Source organism: Taeniopygia guttata, chromosome 5 (assembly GCF_048771995.1).
Source record: "Taeniopygia guttata chromosome 5, bTaeGut7.mat, whole genome shotgun sequence".
Lineage (NCBI taxonomy): Eukaryota > Metazoa > Chordata > Aves > Passeriformes > Estrildidae > Taeniopygia > Taeniopygia guttata.
In genome coordinates this window covers 22,263,882-22,283,514 of record NC_133030.1, presented here as the reverse complement: position 1 = coordinate 22,283,514, position 19,633 = coordinate 22,263,882, and the positions used below count along the sequence as shown (strand labels likewise).

At 36.5% G+C, this 19,633-nt stretch overlaps 1 protein-coding gene across 9 annotated transcripts in view; it reads right to left on the bottom strand.

The window, feature by feature from the left end:
• The window catches only part of IFTAP (intraflagellar transport associated protein), a 39,202-nt gene that overhangs the window by 6,521 nt on the left and 13,048 nt on the right, over positions 1–19,633 (bottom strand). For 7 of the 9 annotated variants that reach the window (XM_072929872.1, XM_072929874.1, XM_012574034.5 and 4 more), the window contains 4 exons: positions 9,677–9,834; positions 8,056–8,127; positions 7,065–7,119; positions 702–832 (listed from right to left, as the gene is read on the bottom strand). In XM_072929872.1, coding sequence (XP_072785973.1) covers positions 702–832; positions 7,065–7,119; positions 8,056–8,127; positions 9,677–9,834 — 416 coding nt within the window. The remainder of the gene's footprint in view (positions 1–701; positions 833–7,064; positions 7,120–8,055; positions 8,128–9,676; positions 9,835–19,633) is intronic. The other 2 variants (XM_072929873.1, XM_012574035.5) reach the window with 1 other exon arrangement.

Sequence of the window (19,633 nt, the reverse complement as noted above, 5' to 3'; positions counted from 1 at the left end):
AGCAATCCACACCTTCTGCTGCAGTTTGAGAATAACTGAATTTCTGAAGGAAGACAGCAATTCTAAATTAAAGCTTGCACTGACTGTGTCTGATTGAAAGGCTCAGAGGCCATAAAGCAAACCTCTCCACATCAGACCTTGACAATGCAGTTTCTCAGCAGCATCTTGCTACTACTCATTTCCAAGGGACCAGATCTTAATTATGACCAGAATATATTCTAAAATCTCTTTTTTTGTCTTTGAAGTATCATGTTAAAGGGATCATTCAATACCTCGCTGCTGCAAAAAATGGCTCCTATACTAAGCCAGTGAGTATGCCACAAGATCATGAGATCACTGGAAAATTAAATGGTCCATCATTCTACATAAGCAAGGGTAGCTAAAATGCTTAAAGGGCAAAGGCTTACTTGAATATTCTGTGAGTTACACAAATTAAATATTAAAAAGCCCACATACCACTTGAAGTATTGAAGTGCACATTTTGAAAATGTAAGATTATATAGTAGCAGTGTGCAAGATAAAATAGAGTGTTTATTTCAATTCTTAACATATTTAAGAATTCATTATGCATTTAAAAATTAATAATATGACTTGTTAACTCACAGCATACTATATCTATATCCTTCTGTTTTTGTGGAAATCAGGAAAAATAACAATACCCCAAACCCCCAAAGTTTGAAGGAATACATCTGACCTCATACCTCTTGGGCTTTGCTGTCTGATGGCTGGGGAACTGACCAGGCTCTGAACTTCGGCTGAATAGCCTTATCAAAGAGGGGTGTACAGCAAGCCACTGTCTCTTCCACCTCTCCTGGAAGAACTAAAGATCCTGCTGAATAAAAAGGAGTCAACATTAAGCTTCCATTCAATGCATAAATTAGCAAAATCCTGCTAAAATACTGTAGTGCTCAGACATGAGCAGTAGCTTGTTAGAATGTGATGTGGTTATTGTTGCATAAGCTATCATTAAAACAGATCCACACTGGTAGTAATCTTGGTAGTAATACTGTACCAAGGAAAAATCAAATTTGTCTGGTAGCTCTTCTTTCTTAAAGGTGCTGAATTAAATCTGGATGCAGATGCTCTTAAACCCAGAGAGCACCTGGGATTACATTCCTTTCTTTCAGAACAAAGATGGAAGGTCGTCAGCAGAGATGTCTGCAGTAGAAGTTATAAAACACCTTGTCTGCCACTGATGAGCTGAGCAGGCTCATTCATTTCTCTTTAGCTAGAGCTTCACCACCTGTACATGGGGCATAAAGAATCATTGCAAAGCATCTTAGTATGACTCTCACAAAACATTAAGTAAAAATACCTGGTAGAACGACTAATATTCCCCACTGCAGTGAGAGATTAATCTCTCGTCTAAGGGTATTTCATGAATGTTTGTTTCTCCCTGAGCTTTCCAAGAAGAGGTACTTGAGAGGACTTCCCCCTATCTGGGATGGAGTGACATGTAACCTTTTCATACAGCCAGGATTTGTTCCAGAGTTCACAAATGAACAGCTTTTCTGAATCACTTTTCTTTTACAAACTTCAGCAAAACATTCATACGGGGACCAGTGGGTTTGCATTCTGTGACAGATCAGAAGGATATGCCTTAGGTTTAGAAATATCTTCTAACATGAATCAATCTCAGCTCTGCCACAGCACAGATGTGTCCATCGAGTCTCAGTAATGTTTTTATGAAAGAACTTAAGGGGACCATATGTCTTGCAATTTAGTCAAAGAATTATGTAAATCTACCTACTATTTTTTTTCAGCTGATACACAAGTTTCTTTACAGTTTTATACTACATTTACATTTATCTTATAATCTCAGAATAAATTTTCAAAGCACTGCTTAAATGTTACTTAATGGAAGCAACAAAACAGTACATATATCCAGGGTGAAATGGCAGTGTCTATTTATCTCCACCTGCACAATTTTACCACAGTAGTGGAGTTATGGACCTCTCATTCCCCTGTGAACCTGCATTTGGAAATAAAGATTTCCTAGCTAGATCTTCATAAAAAATCCATGATCAAATTCTTCATTTTGTTTTCTTCTGGGAATAGTGTACTATTTAAAAGCCAGCAGGGCTTCAAATTGCAAAGTAGAATGTTATTTTTAAAAGAGTTGAATTAGTTCCCTTGAGTATTTAATTTCTGGATTTTTATCTCTTGTTTCATGATAAGTGGGTTTGTTTTCATCCCTCTTCTCTTGGTTGCTTATGTCTATCTCCAGCCATGTAAGTGCTTTCAGTCCTTGTTCTCAGCATAGCATCTGTTCAGATTCTGCACCAGTTATATGAAAAAACTTTCTGAATAGGACAGTGCAGTCCACAGGTATCTAGGCTATGTCTACACATGCTCTGCAGCTGCTTTTTTCATCATTTGGGTCAAAAGTATTTTTAGGACAGAAGGAAGATGTGAATGCTCACTTAAAGACAGTGGCATCTTCCACTATTGTTTCAAATTTGCAACCTAGATTTACATCCTTACTAAAGTAAGGGAAGTCTGGACATCAAGAGATTTTTATCACCTACTGATATAAACACTGATTATTTCTGCACTAAGAGCTTCTCCCCCTCGACAGACCAATCTGCAGAGAGAAGATGAGGAGGAAGCATTGTTATGCAACAACCTGGCAATGGCTCAGAAAGATAACTCTTAAGAATTAGGACAACAGAAGGAAATTTATTTTTGCTTTTAGCAAGAAGTGCTTTTCATACTCAGAATGTCAATTCCACTTTTTAAGGCTTGTTAGTACTGCAAACAGTGTTTCAAATTCCCTTCAATCACCCTGTAAGAATGTAATCAACCTTTGTTTGCCAGTAGACATGCCAGAAATGAGCTTTGTCTCTCTCTATGCTGGCTGTGTGACAGCATATGAAAGTCTAATTGGTAAACGCTGCTTTCCCTGATAATGTTTAATAAAGAAACCCCTTCAGTGAGAAAAAATTAGAGAGTTTTGACAGTCATCCTTCTCAGTGGGGGCACCCAAAGGAACTCCAGGCCATTGTAAGTTCTAGCCAGTACCTCACAGCTTGTTTAAGCTGCTGCGACAGCACTACTGGATGATGATCCTAATTAAGCTGCTAATTATGTTCTCTGTGGAGGTGATTAATTAGACACAGGAAAGCCTTGGACACTGCCAACAGCACCATATATAGAGATAACTGAACAGGCAGTGATACCAAAAAGACTGAGAAGATATTTTGAAATGCACCTCTCACACCATGAAGAATCAACTCCCTGGATGATATGGCTGACAATCTTACTCAAGTCCAGCATACTTTAATAACAGCATATTTGGAAAGTGAACAACACTCTTTAGTCCCTCCCTACCACATCCCAGAAAGTGATTACTAAATCTGTCAACACTGCTGAGTTGGAGTTTTTTGCTTATTGTGTACCATAGACATCAATTTTGAGTGCAGAAAAAATAATCTACTGGCACAAGTCTGCTTTTAACTTTCAAGAGTGAGGAAGTTCAAAGTTTTGTCTATAACTTTACTGTAGCCAAATGATGCCCAGCTATATATACACTGACAGCTATATATACACTGACACAGGTTTTACCACTTTCAGACACTACATTTCACAAAAATGCTGTTGATGGGGAGTTGAGAAGAGAGTGATAACAAAAAAAACTTAAAAGCTAAATTTTGCAGTCTCCCCTAATTCTCATGCTTCAGGCTGTTAGTCCCAAAGAGCTGCATAGTGTGAAATCATCTCAAGGCAGTGTTAAATGGATTGCAGAGACTAGAGAAGAAAAACAAGAAAGGGATTCACCAGCTGGGGGAGAGTCCCAAACTTTAAAAATTCCGCCTCATTTAACTCTGAATCCTCTTCCTCAACACAGTTTTTCTGGCTATAAGGACAGGCTCAAAATATAAATGGAGAGGCATAGATTATGAAGAATAACAGATGGTGATATAATTTGCCAAAAAAATTATTTAAATAATCAAACATTATGCTTGGCCTCAGCTTCAAAGTAACTGAATCAATCAGGTTCTCCTCAGCCTCTGGGGGGTTACAGACAACTGGGACCTTGAAAAGACAAGTTTGCAGTACTTCAGTGCTCCATGCTGGATTGGGATGAGCCAGTTATATCCTTGCCTGTGAAGCCTCACACACACATTTCATTAGTCCTGTTTTAATTTTCTCGTGTATTTAAACAATTGCACACTCAAGATCTCCAGACATTATTTAACATATTTGATTTTTTTTTTTTACTCAAATATTACCTATTATTGCCAAGTTACCCCTCAAGCCCTGCTGTAAGAAATTTGTAAGCAGTCCTGGAAAATCCTGTTGCCAACACATAGGCACTAGGCAGCATCCATCCATCCCTGGAGAAAGACTGATCATCTCTATTGTTGCCTTAAGCTCCTTACAGTCACAGATTAAATTCAGGGAGAAAGAGTGATTACAGTACACCATGCCTATGCTGTCTCTACACGATGCATTAAGGCTGTGGTTTAGGGCAGCAATTCCACTTTGCCAATCATGGTTTACGGTGCAAAAGTCCCACAATGCAAAGCACTGGCCCTGTTTCAAGCTTTCAGCCCAGGGCTGTCAAACAAAAGCAGCTACAATGAATTTGCATACTGGCCAAATCTGCGGGCTGCTTTTCCTACTCCTAAGAAGCAGTCACATTCATTCACACCCTAAAAGACACTGAACTTGCCAGATTAATTGGGGAAAACAAACAAACAAACAAACAAACAAAACCCAAAAAAAACCCAAAAAACACAAAACTTGACTAGAATGGCTCTTCCAGGACATCTGCCAAACAGCACCGGATGGATAGGAAGTTTTAACACCTATTTTCTATCATACTTCTCATACTGTCAGCTTTCAGCCAGTTGCCCTTAAGTGTGAATATTTATTGTATTAATGTACAGATGCTAACTCAGCTAACTGATCTGCCCTTTAGAGCTAAGTGAAGCACAGAGATATTGAAATGCTGCCAATAACAAGGAGAGATAAAGGCTTGTTGCAATTTACTAGCAAGGTATTTTTTACTGGGTAAAATAAACAATACTTTTAAGCTTGTTTTGACAATATGAAGTCTTAAATCAATCATTTGTTCTGACATAAGGTGGCAGCATTTAAAAAGGTCAACAACAGAATGTCTCTAATTTGTGTCACAATTTACCTCATTTATAAACTAACTAGAATTCTTCAAAATTAATCTTTCATTAATGTATATTCACTAGTGATATTATTCTAGATTACTTTAACATTACAAGCAACAGAAGTGACATAATTTTATATTTTAAATTGCATTTTGTTGCTAAGGTTTCTACAGGACTAAGATTTTACCTCTCCTAGTATGAAGCTATTGAGTGAATTTTGACGTGTAAGACAGGTATCAAACTATAAGTGCTATTTTCTGCACTTAGGAGTCAAGGAGAAATTTTTTAGCCTGACTCAACCACTATCTTCAAAGACCCAGGCTGTGGGTTTCCCAGGTATAAATTTGTTTGCTGTTCACTTTCCTTGCAGCATTTAGAAGGAAAAATTAACTTCTGGCTAGGCAGTGTTTCAATGCTAGAAAATACAATCTAAAAGCCTAATGTTGTTAGTAAGCATGGTTGATATAGTCTCATTCTTCACTGAGGCAGTCTGCCTCAAATGAAGTGTGTTTTGCCAGGGTTTTCCATATGTATGTGATTAACATTTACTCTTGGACACAAATATACAGAAATGACCCAAAAGCTGGAGAGAGGCAAGGTCTGTCACAGTACTGAATGCACTAAATTATCCCCAAGCTTAATCAGAGTTCTTTTTCCTCACTGTTCTGCTTGGTATTTTAGTGTTGGTCTTTATTCTCATCAACCAATTTGTGCCCTGTTTGGAACTAGAGATATCTAACAATATTTTAATGAACTGGATATAGGCATTTCTCCTTTTATTATGACACAAGTAAACTGTGGGTTTGTGCTTCCACCAGTAAACTCCAGGGGCTTTTTAATAGGTAATGCCAGAATTAAAGACATAAACACAGAACAATGCCCTCCAAAGGGAAAAATGGGCACATTTGAACATTGCACACAGAAAAAAAAAAAAAAAAAAAATCTTTGACATCTGTACCTGATCTGGGACTGCTGTTTTACTCCCTCCTTTCTGAAAGGTTGGAGAAAGAGTATTTGCCATAAACCTGATTTACGTAGGTTTATTATTTTCTTGTGAGCTACTGGAAGTCTCTAAGCCCTCAGACCTCACAGGAAGTCAGGACACTCAGAAAGGAAAGACTAATCACAACTTTACTGTGGAGAGATCAATCAAGTGGCAATAACTAAGAAAACAAGCATCAAAGCCCTGCAGCTTCTGTCTGTGACCTCAGGTAAATCCCTTAATCTGTGTGGGCTGATATCCTTGTACAGTCACAGGTACAGATGAAGAAAATGAATTTAAACACTAAAAGGTTGTCACTTCTGGTTGTAATAAAGACCATACAAGGACCTATGACAGACAGATAACTACAGACATTAGCATTCCATTTACTTTTTGGAGGTGGAAGAGTTAAAATTATTATAGATGTACAGAACAGTTCAACATGACTCAAAATGCTTCTAATTGGAATTTTTAAAGAAGTTCACTGTGAATTCAGAATTAGTCTAATCTATTTTAAGCTCAGGATGAAGTTGTTTTAATAGGTAGGGACAGCATTTTCATTAAATATTTCCACATTACAGCACTGTCTCTTAGCACCCACATTACAAAAAAAAAATTTTTGTAATGACAGTAATTTCAATATAAAATAGAAATGCATTAATATGGAGAGATGTTGCTAACAAGAAGCTCTCTGCACTTTTAGAAAAGCTTGAAAAAAAAACTTCACCAGGAAAAAGTACAATAAATATTCCCCTTAATTTATTGTTTCATTACCTCTTAAGAGTGGGGAAATAGGTACTTCAGCTGGGGAACTGGGGCAATGTGGGGAATTTTCTAGCAATAGAAGAAATGAGCAAGATCATATCTTTTAGGGGAGAAGCAGTTCTTTAATGAATGTTCACACACTTGCAATCAAAGACAGAAAACTATGGTGAATATGAAGTGGGGAAACCTACCATTGCATGTCTCTTCATCTGTGTCTACATCTTCCAAGTCTAGGTACTTGTCCACCTGCCATGAAAACCCAAATCAGAAAATAGATAAAAATATATCAGTTCCATTCCTTATAGTAGAATCTAGAGCACAGAGAAAATGCATTAAATTGTCTACTTCATCTTCTCCATTTTCCCCTGCATTTTTCCAAGAAAGCATATGAGTTTTCTTTGAAATGTGTAACCCAAAGGAAATACTTTTAGGTATAGTCAAAGATTTACTGCCAAAATTGCCATGTATCGACTTAAGTGATGGAAGGAAAGCTCATGCTGTACAGTAACTTTCTCAGGAAGTTAGTGGGAAGATGGAGAAGTAAAATATTTTCACAGGAAAATGATGCATAAGTTACTATGCAATTTTGCAAGCTCATTTCATATGGCACAAAGAGAATGAATACATGCTGTAGGCAAACTAGAGCTTGATCCTTCTGTTTCTACACTAATGGTGAACTGATTAGGAAAAAAAAAACCTAAGAATTACTTCATTTCTAGTACTTCACCTGGGGCTTTATTCAACTGTTTTCTCAGGCTAATGTCCCTTGAACAATCTAAACTATTTAAAACATACTCAAAGACAAGACATTTCTCATTTCAGGTGTCACTCTGAATGGATGCACAGAGTGACAATGAAAGGTTTTTCCCAGCCTATCTGCAAACAGTGTTACCATGGAGGATTGACTACATGCCCTGGATTTTCTTCTGCGTTTTCATTAAGTAATTAAAGATGCTCTCAGATAATTTTTTCCAACCTGATTTGAAAACAGTCTCAAGACTTACATAACCTTTACACTTTAAAAGTACAAACTCACATTAGAAAAAAATTTTGGACTGCTCTCATTCTTCTTTCCCACAGATGGGAAATACATCAACAAATTGCAAGTAATTTGTACATTAATACAGGAAAAATCAGTTCTGCTCATAATCCCCACTTTGAAGAAAATCAAAAAAACCTCACCTTCACTCTTTCAGACAAACTGAGATTATTTGCATCAGAGACACCAGCTGCTGAGCTCTCACTCATCACTGTCTGTAGATAGATACATGGGAAGAAATACTTACATGCATGAAGCAGAATCAAAATCACAACCAAAGCTCCTACTGATTTATACCTAGTTCGCAGAATCACAGAATGGGTAAGGTTGTAAGGCACCACTGCAGGTCACCTTGTCCCTGCTCAAGAAGGGTCCCCTAGAATACATTACTCAGCTCTATAGATGTTGTATAAAAAAATTTTAAGAAGTTATTGGAATGATCCTGGAAGCAGAACAGGTACAGGTAATTCTCTGAAAACCTACACGGGACCAGACTGATTCAATTGGAACAACAGTGCAAGTAATCATAGCATGCTTAAAAAACAACATTTAGAATAGTAGCACTGCTTTCAATAGCAATGTTTTCCCCCTTTTCCTTTCTCAGGGCAGGCTTAAAGGTTACAGTGAACAACTTAATGAATCACGGCCTCTTCCTGCTACTACACAGCAATTTTCCTGCAGCATTCTACTGTTATTGTATTTGTTTCTTAAACTGCTAATGTGACAAAAATGTGCAGGCATGTCTGAAGCTTTTTCTTCTTTAGAAACCAAAACATACATAAAGGTTTATGGAAGTTCCATTACATAAAAGATAATGGAAGTTGTATGTTGCTTTATGTGGCAGAAAGACCATTTGATGTGGCTAAAGTAAGAGAAACAAAGACAAATTAATACCCATGAGGAAACAATACTTCTTATGAAAAAATATGGCAAAAAATATTGTCATTATTATTACACAATCAACTGACAGAACATAATTTTTTTAAAAGCCTTGCTTGATTCTACCTCAAAGACATGTCCTAGCAAGAAGGAAAGTGGCAGCTTGTGCTCTGAGGCCTGGCAGGCTCATCATTTGAAAGTACTTCAGTGTATTGCTCTGTGTACTTCACAAAAGGACCTGCTACTTCTTTTTTTAATAAAAGTTTAATGAAGGGCAATTTTGAGTACAGACTAGATCACAGCCTAATTATTTGTTATTCAGGCAGGAAGGCAGAAGTTTTTAACAAGTTGACTCAGATTTCCATCTCCCTCCCTTCCAGATGATGTCTGTTTTTTCTTGTCCCTACACATTAAATCCCTAATGCCTTATGTTTCAGAAGATCAAAAATGCCTCTGGCCTGCCTACTGTTTACTTCAGGCAGTAACATAGCTTCAGGAACACAGAACTCTGTACTTCCGAAAATCTACAAGAAACAAATACATCTGTCCATGCTGGTGGCATCCATACTTTCAGGATTTTTTTTTTTTCCATTTTGCCAACCTCTACCACAAACTGCAGTCTCCAGTGAAAGCATTACTTAGCTCATTGCAGGGTGCCTTATTTGTTAGTCAAATTATGGCAGCTTTTCAGCAGGGCAAATGCCACTGCCAAACATGATCTCTGCAGGTGCCTCTCTAAGCATTTAACACTTAGGTAGTATTTTAAATATTTGCCTCACATAGGATAAATACCACTAGCCTCTAACATTTGGACAGTGTATCTCTCTGTATTTTCATCTGTTTAAATGTAGTGCTTGTCCACATGGACAAATGTTAACTCATTACCTCCTTCTCATTTGGCATCTCTGGTGGAAATGACACCCACATTTCTTTGCTTCTTTCAGTGGAGCCATTCTGTTTATTTCTGTTTGGTAATTCAGAAGTAAAACTCTTTTTTCTTAAGGAGTCCACTTTACTTCCCTGAACTGTCTTTCCTTCTTTCTCTGCAAGCAGAATCACACCAAATCAGATAACATAATGCACAGTTCAAGAAAAAGAAAAGCATGTATCTAATTAAATTTAATACTTTTACACATTCACTTTTCCTCCCATGAAAGCTTCCATGTACAACATATACATGTATTTTAAATATAAAATAAAACTTTAGCATAAAACCTTACCAGACTTTACCATAAAACTGAAAATGCAGTTTGAACTTCAATTGCAGAGTCCCACCTATTCCTCAATACTGAAGAATTCATTATCACAAAAGCTTATGCAAGATACAAAGAACTTCATAAAATCAACCAAGAATATAAATATCCCAAAAAGCAGGACAGTAAGGCTACACCTTATTGCATCTAGAAGCTGACTGCTATGCTGCACATGGAAGTATGGATTGCCAAAACCACAATGAATAGCTGGGGTTTTTTCCTTCAACCTGGCAAAAAATAAAGTAATCATAGCCAAAATAAAAATTCAGTACTTTTTATTTTAAAAGCCCCATTATCACATAAGGAGCAGTTATAGGTCAATCAATTAAAATGAACTTCACACCACATGTTCTTAATGAAAAATAAATGCTCCCTTAATTAAGCTCTTTCGGTTTAGTTTGAAAAATTTACTTTGCAACAATAAGAAACACTGCGCTGCATTTCTAAAGCATAATTATGTATTATAAGCATTGAAGTAACTCTTGTGGAAAGTTTTAATTATGCCTTTGGGGTTGCTATGTTGAGCCATACAGCAGAGAATTATTAATCCCCTGGGACAGCTCCGTGCTGCAGTTACTGTGACACACAGAAAGGGCTGGCAGGCTGGGCACAACCTGAAGTCCACACTTACAAGAGTCAGGGCTCATAGAAAGCAAACTGCACCACACCAAAGCAATCCAGCAAACAGGTTTCAGTGCTCAGATAACAGATGGATCCTCTGCATAATTCCTAAGTCCCAGGTATCTGTAACATCTTGCTTCTCCCTGCTTCTTTTGCAAGTACTTTCCTAAAACAGTATTTGGATACAGCAGTATATATGAGCCATCACTTTTTCCCAACCTACTCTCTTTTTAAGCCATGGAAATTAGGCAATATTAGACATGAAACTCTCTTTTAAATTCTTGACCAGTAAAATGATCACCCACTATTTGAAAATAATTTTATTGTCACCCTACTTTACAGGAAGAACTAGATGGCTAGCTCAAAAAACTTCAATCTTTTTTTACTTTAGCAGTAAAACATGATGGGCTTCCTGTTTCACCCTAAGAACTTGCAAGCTTTATCATAAAGATTGATAAGTCACAAAAGAATATTAATGTATTTCGGGGCAAATGTGTATTGGCAAATAATGCAGCCGAACATCTGCAGACCAGCAGAGTACCAACAGGGTCTGAGAACCAACCCAGGGTCCTCCCTGTGCACATCAGGAGCATTTCTGTATGAGAAGGGATAAAAAAATTCTGGAAGCCAAACACTTTTCTTACCAGACCAACAGAGATATAAAAGAAATCATCACTGGAATGATCAGAAGCATAATTCATAGAGCCAACAGACTCTGAGTAAACATGATATTCCTGCACTAGCCCATATTTTTCTTGTATACCACTGTGGTCATTCTTCTGGGCTATAAATTGGATCATCCTTCTCAAAAATATAGGTTCTGAATTCTCTAGAGAAAATAATACCACTTTTAGCATCAAAAGACCTATGACATATAGTTGGGCAGTTATAATTAGGCACACATATGAGCTGACAAACTTGCTTTATTAGGTTATGGATTTTCTGGACACCTGAGCTATTGTCACAGCTAAAAAGCTAGATAGATTAAATGAGCTAGTAAGAAATCAAGTACATTCAGAGTATTTATGTGCCATTTACCAACCCCAGACTACAGCTTAGAAGCACTATCCCTTTTCCTAAGAGATCAGTCATAAACTTTTGACAGAAACCTCTTTCTAGTTAAGACCATTGCAAAGTTATAGGGTTAGAGAATATTAAACAATACATTCAATGAAACATTCAGCACTGCAATGTGATACTAGATTCATGACTGCTTGTGAAGAAAAATTCAGAAGAAAAATGTCTAAGCAACACAAAGCAGCTGTTAAATGCAATTCTGTGGACAGAATATCAGCTATGCAACCATGTGCACAATGAGGCCATGCTATATAAATTAAAGGGGAGCAGGTGATTTAAACATTTTCTTGCCAGCCTTGAGAACAGTCCCTCGGGACCACTAAAAGCCAACTTCAGCTGCTCAAAGCAATTCCTGACACCTACAGTCCCCCAATGCATGCACCACATAACTGGCCCCTTTGAAGCAGTAACGGTAATGAACTTCAAAAATATTATTTTAAAAAAACACACAAAAGCTGTTTTGAAGTTAAAGAAACTACAATCTGAAGAAAAGCATCACAGGTGTATTTCTCTGATAGTGTTCTGAATTTCAACCATTTCTGTCCTTACTTTTTGAAGAGAAGAGGAAGAAGGAAGGATCGCATTCTAACTCTGACTTTCCCCTGACTAAGTGATAATTGACTAATTATTCACAGTCACAGCTCTCAACCTGCCAGGATCCTGTTGTAGAACACTGGCCTTCACAATATGTGATAAAAATCAAAAATAAGGGATACGGACACAACAAAATGTAGCAGAGGAAGAAAGCTGAAATGATATAAAGATTCACATATTTATTCTGCAGACAGATTCTGTCTCACATTTTAGTCATTTCACTGTCAGTATCTTAAAAATGAAATAACAAGCCAACTTAGATCTCTAGAAAAGTACATCTGAGTCTCTCAAGGGCAGTATCCATCATAATTGAGTGTCACTACAAGTATGGTGCAGACTTCAGAAACATGTTTCAATCAAAATGGATATCCAACTTGATAAATTTTTTTCTCTCCTGCTATCTGTTCTCTATATTGCCTAAAATTCTCTTTGTCTTCCAATCTAGACAGGAATTTTTTGAGAATGTCTAGTGATTACCCACATATTTCAAAGAGTAATGGAGTCACTTATCACAAAACCAGAGAAGAGAGCTACCTGTATTATCAGAAAAAACTTACTGTCAGTGAAATCTCTCAGATGACATAGTAGCCCCAGAAGAATGATAAAATCCTCATGGCCTGAAGCATTTCAAAGCCAGACCAGACACAGCAATCAATAACATACCACAGAATACCTGGCTTGGGATAATACACTGGACAAAACAATTCAAACTAACAAGTACTTCCCACTTTTTTCAATTGGATTAATTCATTTCAAAAACAAAAACTTGTTGAGATTTAGAAACAGGCCTCTTTAGTTATAAAACAAAAACAAACAAACAAACAAACAAAAAACAAAAAAAATACAACCCAAACCCATAGAGCAAAGCTACTATTTTAAGTTCCAATTTACTTTTTTGTCCTCAAATCCTGGACTGAGGGCCAGCAGCAGGCCTATGAATCCCTTAAATCTCTTCCAAATTATGCTTTGATTGAAAACCTGGAATTCAAATATTACAGTGTCTTTCTGCAGAACTCCTGAACAAAAAAAAAAAAAAATTACTCACAGTACGATAATAACTGTCTTGAGCAGAGATAACAAATACAAATGTCATGTTCATTCACTTTCTCCATTCTTCAAACACACCATCAGCAAACATTTTAAAACAAGAAAAGGCTGTCACTGAAATGTTTCCATAAAATACCACTTTGACATGTTCACAAGGTGGCAACACACTCAACTACCTGTATTTAACTATTTGCAACTACGTAAACCATTGTACAGCACTGCATTCATTTACCCTAAATTACAAGCTGTAAGAGGAAAACAAGAAATTTCAAGGCTAAAAATCCAGTTTTCTGAGAAGATATTTTTTAGAACCTTTTCTTAATTTTTGTTAACTCAATCAAAGCAGCTCCTACATTTTCTGCAGTAACTCTATGACACAGTGACCCTAACAAAATTTGCAGCCACCCCATGCTTGTATATCGTCCTGATGGGAATACAACATACAATACATAGTGTTTTAAAGTTACTTAGCCTAAACACCTAAAAAAGACATTCTGATTTATGTCAACCAGATACCTTTCTGTTTCCATACATTTCTATGTATAAATTACTGTATATCAATGAAGTTTGACTTTTCAACACAAATTATCCCATATAGTATGTACCTGGAGGATTTCAGTACAAGAATCTTCTATGCCTGTCCAAAATTAAGAGTGATTCAGGTGTAATTCAGGCACCTAAACTTCATCATGTAGCCATGTTTTAAGAGTCTAAGGGCTTAGCCTCCTGATGTCAGCCAAAAAAGCAGTGGATGCTTTCCAGATATTGTACCATATCTACCCACACTCAGCATCTGCATTGTCTATCCCATTACTATCTGAACTCCTGTAAGATACATTCCAATCTTACTCCACACTAATTTCAATGGCATTGATCTCACAGTAGTACTGAGCAAGCAGAACTCCTTTACAGCAAATAACTTGCCTAAAACATTTACTTCTGTGTGCAAATTAATATTTGTAACACAAAAATTCAGCTGGTGCAGCCATTTCCCCTAATGTCTTTGATCTTAGCCTGAGCTTGATTTTTTTAATTTAAATTTACCCAATTCTTAAGGAAATTTCACTGTATTATCTCCTCAGCCAGGATAAATACCTATTCCATGGACTGGGACAAGTAATTTCAGTGGGACTAACTGTAACCTAAAAGGGTAAACTCCTAAGTCCTAATAGTTACTTTTGACTGCCATTTTTGGATAATTATTGTAGTATGGAGTCAGGAAAGGATTTTTTTATGTGCTCCTTCAGGGGAATGGTGAATGACTGCTACTTCAAGTATTTTTCAGCCACTCTCACAGACCTGCTCTAGCTTAATGTACAGCAATACTTCTCTAAAATTAACTGAGCTCCTATTTTCAAAAATTTAGCTGTTTTTTTATTGTACCAGTATCTTTCCTTTTGTACTTAATGGAACATATGTGTTCTGGTTTTATGTAGTGTTTATATGTACCCATATCTATGTCTCTGTTGTGCTTTTGATAGTTTCAGTGTTAGAAAAGGGGTGGTATTTCCTGTATATTCCTCGTACATTCCATCTGATCATTTAAAAATTCATATAATTCTTTCACAGCTCAGCAGTGCTGTTGCTGGATACCTTCTCCATTTGAATACTAATGCTGTGAGTTAAATAGCAAGGCAAACGTGCACTTTATCATTTCAGTAGCTTGTACAAGCAAAATACTGTTTCAACAGATGTACAAGAACTCCGGACTTCTTTCTGAGTTTGAGTTATACTAAGCCATACTTTGAACCTTTTGAGTTTATGTCTTAAATGCTTGGCTTTTTGATTTTTTTTTTTACAGTCAAAGAAACTGCAAATTTGCTTAAAGACCCCCTCAGCACAAGGAAACTACATTAAATACATATGTTGGGAGCACTTTAAAAGAGCATGTGATGTACTGATAAATCAGGGCAGAATCAATCTTGAAGACTTTCTGTGTGCTTGCATCCTAGAAGAATTCAGCACTAAGAGGCAAGTAAGTAAGTGCTGTAAGAAACAAGCAAATTGTATATAATGAAAAGCATCTGACATCTTAATACAAAGTATTCCTTTCTTAACAAGTAATATAAAAAAGATGACAGCAGGTGGGAACAAAATATAATGTCAGAAAGCCCAAGACTTTTGGAAATGCTAGAATTTGGACATTATAATCACAACATTAAGGCATCCCTAAAACACCTGACTTATTTTTTTAAAGGCAAGTGCCTACTTTCTTGAAATTAGGCATTTCTATTTAATTTTATACTGAACACTGAAAAGTACCTAATTCTACAAAGAGTTCAGCACTAAATTGGGACTTCTCTTTCTGATTGTCCTGTTGAGTCATTTATACATAACTTTGATCTCTGACATTATTTACTTTGTGTCTTTCCCACATGTGGAAAGGCTTCCTCAGCTCACTGCAATACATGAAACCAAGGCAAGAGTTGCATTTAGTGCACTTTGATGCTTTTCTAGACAAGGTGATGAGGTACAGCAGAATCCACTTGGTGTTACTACTTTTTATATTAGCAGAGTTCAATCACTGCCAATATGCCCCTGTAGGACAGAACATCTACCAAGGGATCAACAAGAAAATTACTAAATATTTCCCTTTTGATGTTCTAAAGAATCTCAGTTATGCAAGAGAATGAAAATACATGGGTTTTTTAAATCTGAAATACTATTCAGAAGTTGTTTAGAAATAAAGGCATCACAGAAAACAAAGAATTGCTATCAGGGAAGCACTACTGTTCAAAGGCTGTTCCAGTTTCAGGAGGCTGAGTGACTCTATACTTATCTGGTGCTGGCACTGAGCTACTCTGCAAATGCACAAGTCATTTCCCTTCTTTCAGCCTATTTTTATCTGTCTATACAATTGAGATGAAGTATCTTGCAGAGCAAATACCAGGACAACAAATATCCATAAAACATCAGTTATTATTATCTCAAAAATAATCTATTAAGTTTGCATTTCTATGTCTGGGATTTTTTTTTACATTTAGGGGCTCTGTATGGTATTTGATTTTATACTATATTGAATAAAGGCTACAAAGAGATAGCTACTGAATTTATGATCAATAGAAAATTGCAAATTTTGTCTTCCAACCAATTCTTTCAAATGATCCAGCACAACACATCAATAAAAAGCTCTGAATTGACGCTGTTTCCCTATTTCATGCCCTGTTTAAGTTCCCTGGGGATGACAGATTAATTTAATTCATTTTACTGAACTGTCTAGTTGCTTTTATTGGCAAATCTACTCATAGGTTGAAATTTCTCTTGGGGTTAGCATTGTCCTACTGGTCCATTTTTTAAATAAAAGTGCATTCACTGTCACTTCTCATATAGTTCTCTGCTATGCTTTCTGCTGTGAAGACTGACGTTTGTAAAGTGCCCCCACTGACACTTATATGGGAAGTGTAAGGTTGTTGTTTTTCCTAAATGTGGTTAATGTAAAAAGGAAGCAGACAGCTACAGTCAAATGGACTGTGAACTGAATACCTTGCCCAGCTTTCACTGGGGAATTTAGTTAATCTGAGCACAACACAGAATATGGCCCTGGCATGCCACCTGTAAGCACAGAAGTGATCAGTCACTTCCAAACTTCCTCCACTTGACAGTTTGCTCAGCAGGGGCAACAAAACAACAGCACCAAGGCCAAGAAGTTTCAATCCAAGCTGTGGCTTGCTTAGATGGGTCTAAACAAGGTCCCTGGACTTCATCAAACTACCAAGCAGTGAGAGGTATATGAAATACAGCAAAATTAACAGCAGGAATGGAATGCATTTAATCCTAGCAGTCAAATGCCCAGAATCATGAAAAAAAAATGCAAATCTTAACTTGGATTTGGGTAAGAATTTTGTCCATGGTAGCATTTTCCTATCCAGCTGAATGATCCCTAATCCCGTATTTTTAGAAGCGGGAGAGGAGTAATTTAAAATTTTCTAGATGAAAATTTTGAAGCTTGGACCATTTGGAGGGTTTTTTTCTGTATTTTTTAACAAGGTCAAATGAGATATTTTATGCTCCAGTGAATTTCCCGTTCTTCCTCTGAGTTTTAAAAAATGAGCAGATGCTGCCTTCTGATTTTGAGCATCATAGCTCTGCACCAGATTTCAAACACTCCCCTTAAGATTTGAAAGAGGCTTTTGTCCTCTGTGGCAATTTTTTCAAAAGCAGGGTTGGATGGATTTCTAGGAGATTTTGTCCAAAGTTTTTCTAGAAAGTGTGTAGTTCTGAACATACCACTCATTGACCATATCTGCAGAAATCTGTATCATCCACTCCTTTGTAAATTCAGCTCTTCTGAGGCTACTTCAACTGCAAAGCTTTACAGCGAGTGTGAAAGATGTCATCTTCTTGTACTCATGCTCTAATTTACTAAATTATATTCCCATGGGTTCACCAGCCCTTTTGCCCATATATTCATCTAGTTACTATTATCCCTATGACAAAAAACACACTTTGGATGCTCTAAATAGGAAAAATAAAGAGACTTAACTAGAATCTTAACCTAGCTATCAAATGCCCATCCATTACAGAATCAATAAAAAGGGTTTTAAAAAAATTCCATTACAGAGCAAGTACTCCTATAATTTTAAAATAGTATTCATTTAAGGTATATAGGTCATGTTCATGTTTTATATGCTGAGATCAGAGTTTTAAAAATATATTTACATATGTTTATCCATTCTCCATCAGATTTGTAGACATGAAATAATAATCTTACTATAGGATTTACTTGTCAATTAGTCTATGAACTCTCATTTTCTCACTGCACTAAGCACATTTTAAAAAACAGAACCACTGGGATTTTTAGGAATACTAAAATCTGGAAGATTAAAAACCCATATCAAAGATGTAATTTTATGGTCCAGCTAAGTTATAACATATCTCTGTGCTAGTTAAACCAAACACACATCATGAAACCAATTACAAAGAATTTAGAAGGACTTATTTTCATTCCTGATTTTGTTGTATGTGAACTAAGAGAGTATCTTTCCAAATAGCACAAGGAAGAATAGAAGTAATCGAAGGTAATATCACACATTCAGACACAATAAAAAGACAATGTTCTAATAATGTGATTTTCTTGATTGGGATATTAGCAATTCTTAAAAAGCCAAATTGAAGTCAGGAATGTAAAAATTCATTAATCTTGTTTTCCACATTTTTAAAATCTCAGCAGAAGGTCCCAATGTGTTCACAGGGGGTCACTCCAGGCTATTTATAGCCTCAAAAGGTTCTTTTTAGCTAGGCCAGAACAGCCAAGGATGCTTGGGTCTTTCTATTCCAGGTATATTCTTTACAGCTTCACTGTGTGTAAACTTAGCATATGAATAAAAATTTAAAAATCACTTATGAAATGCTTTCAAGAATAACACAGAAACTTCAGCTGAAAATAGCCTTGCAATGCTACACCTAGTATAAATTCATGCAAAAGTGAAAATCACCTTCTGTAAATATGTTATTCTGGGAAATCGATGGGATCCAATTAGTTTTGTGTGTTTTCTGTTTCCAATGTTATGACAGACAAAAATCTATTAGATGACAATGTATGTTTTATGCTTTAAGTATAGAATTTTTGCAGGTTACTAGTTTACAATGCAAACCAGCATGTTGGGTACTTTTAACGAAAAATGAAAGTAGGAGGAAAAGAAGTTGAGCTGTTCAGTTCATACCATCATAAGAACCTGCATTTCTAAGCATTTGATTCAGGCAAAGCTCTACCTTTTATATGATTTTAGTGGCAAATGCCTACAGTGACAGTGAATGTGACTGAAATACATGCTGAGGCTTTTTGCAAGTAGCATCATGACATGCACCATGCCTCTATGATAGGAGCTATCCCCAGTGTATCAATCATACATAAGACCAGAACCAGATTTTCAATCCTCTTATCCCCCAGTGTCTCCCTTCTCTTCTATATTTTATAGCCAAGAGAGACAGAAAGTTGCCACAAGATTATTTCTGTGGCAGCTTCGCTTGTGACTGACACTTAGTTCTGCCTGAAGGATAAGGACAGAAGAGACTTCTGAGTACCAATTGATGGGGCATGCCACATGCTGTAATTGAAAAATACAGTGCTTCTGCAATAGTATGAGGACATCACTTGTAGTGTAAAGCAGTGGTAAAGAGAATTGTGAGTAATATGTAGCTTGCACTTATTTTTATGACACCTGTCTGAACATGGTTAAAAAATCTGAACCTGAGCTACAGAATTGGAATTCTGTAATTCAGCAATGCTCAGATCAAGGTTAAGCTCCAC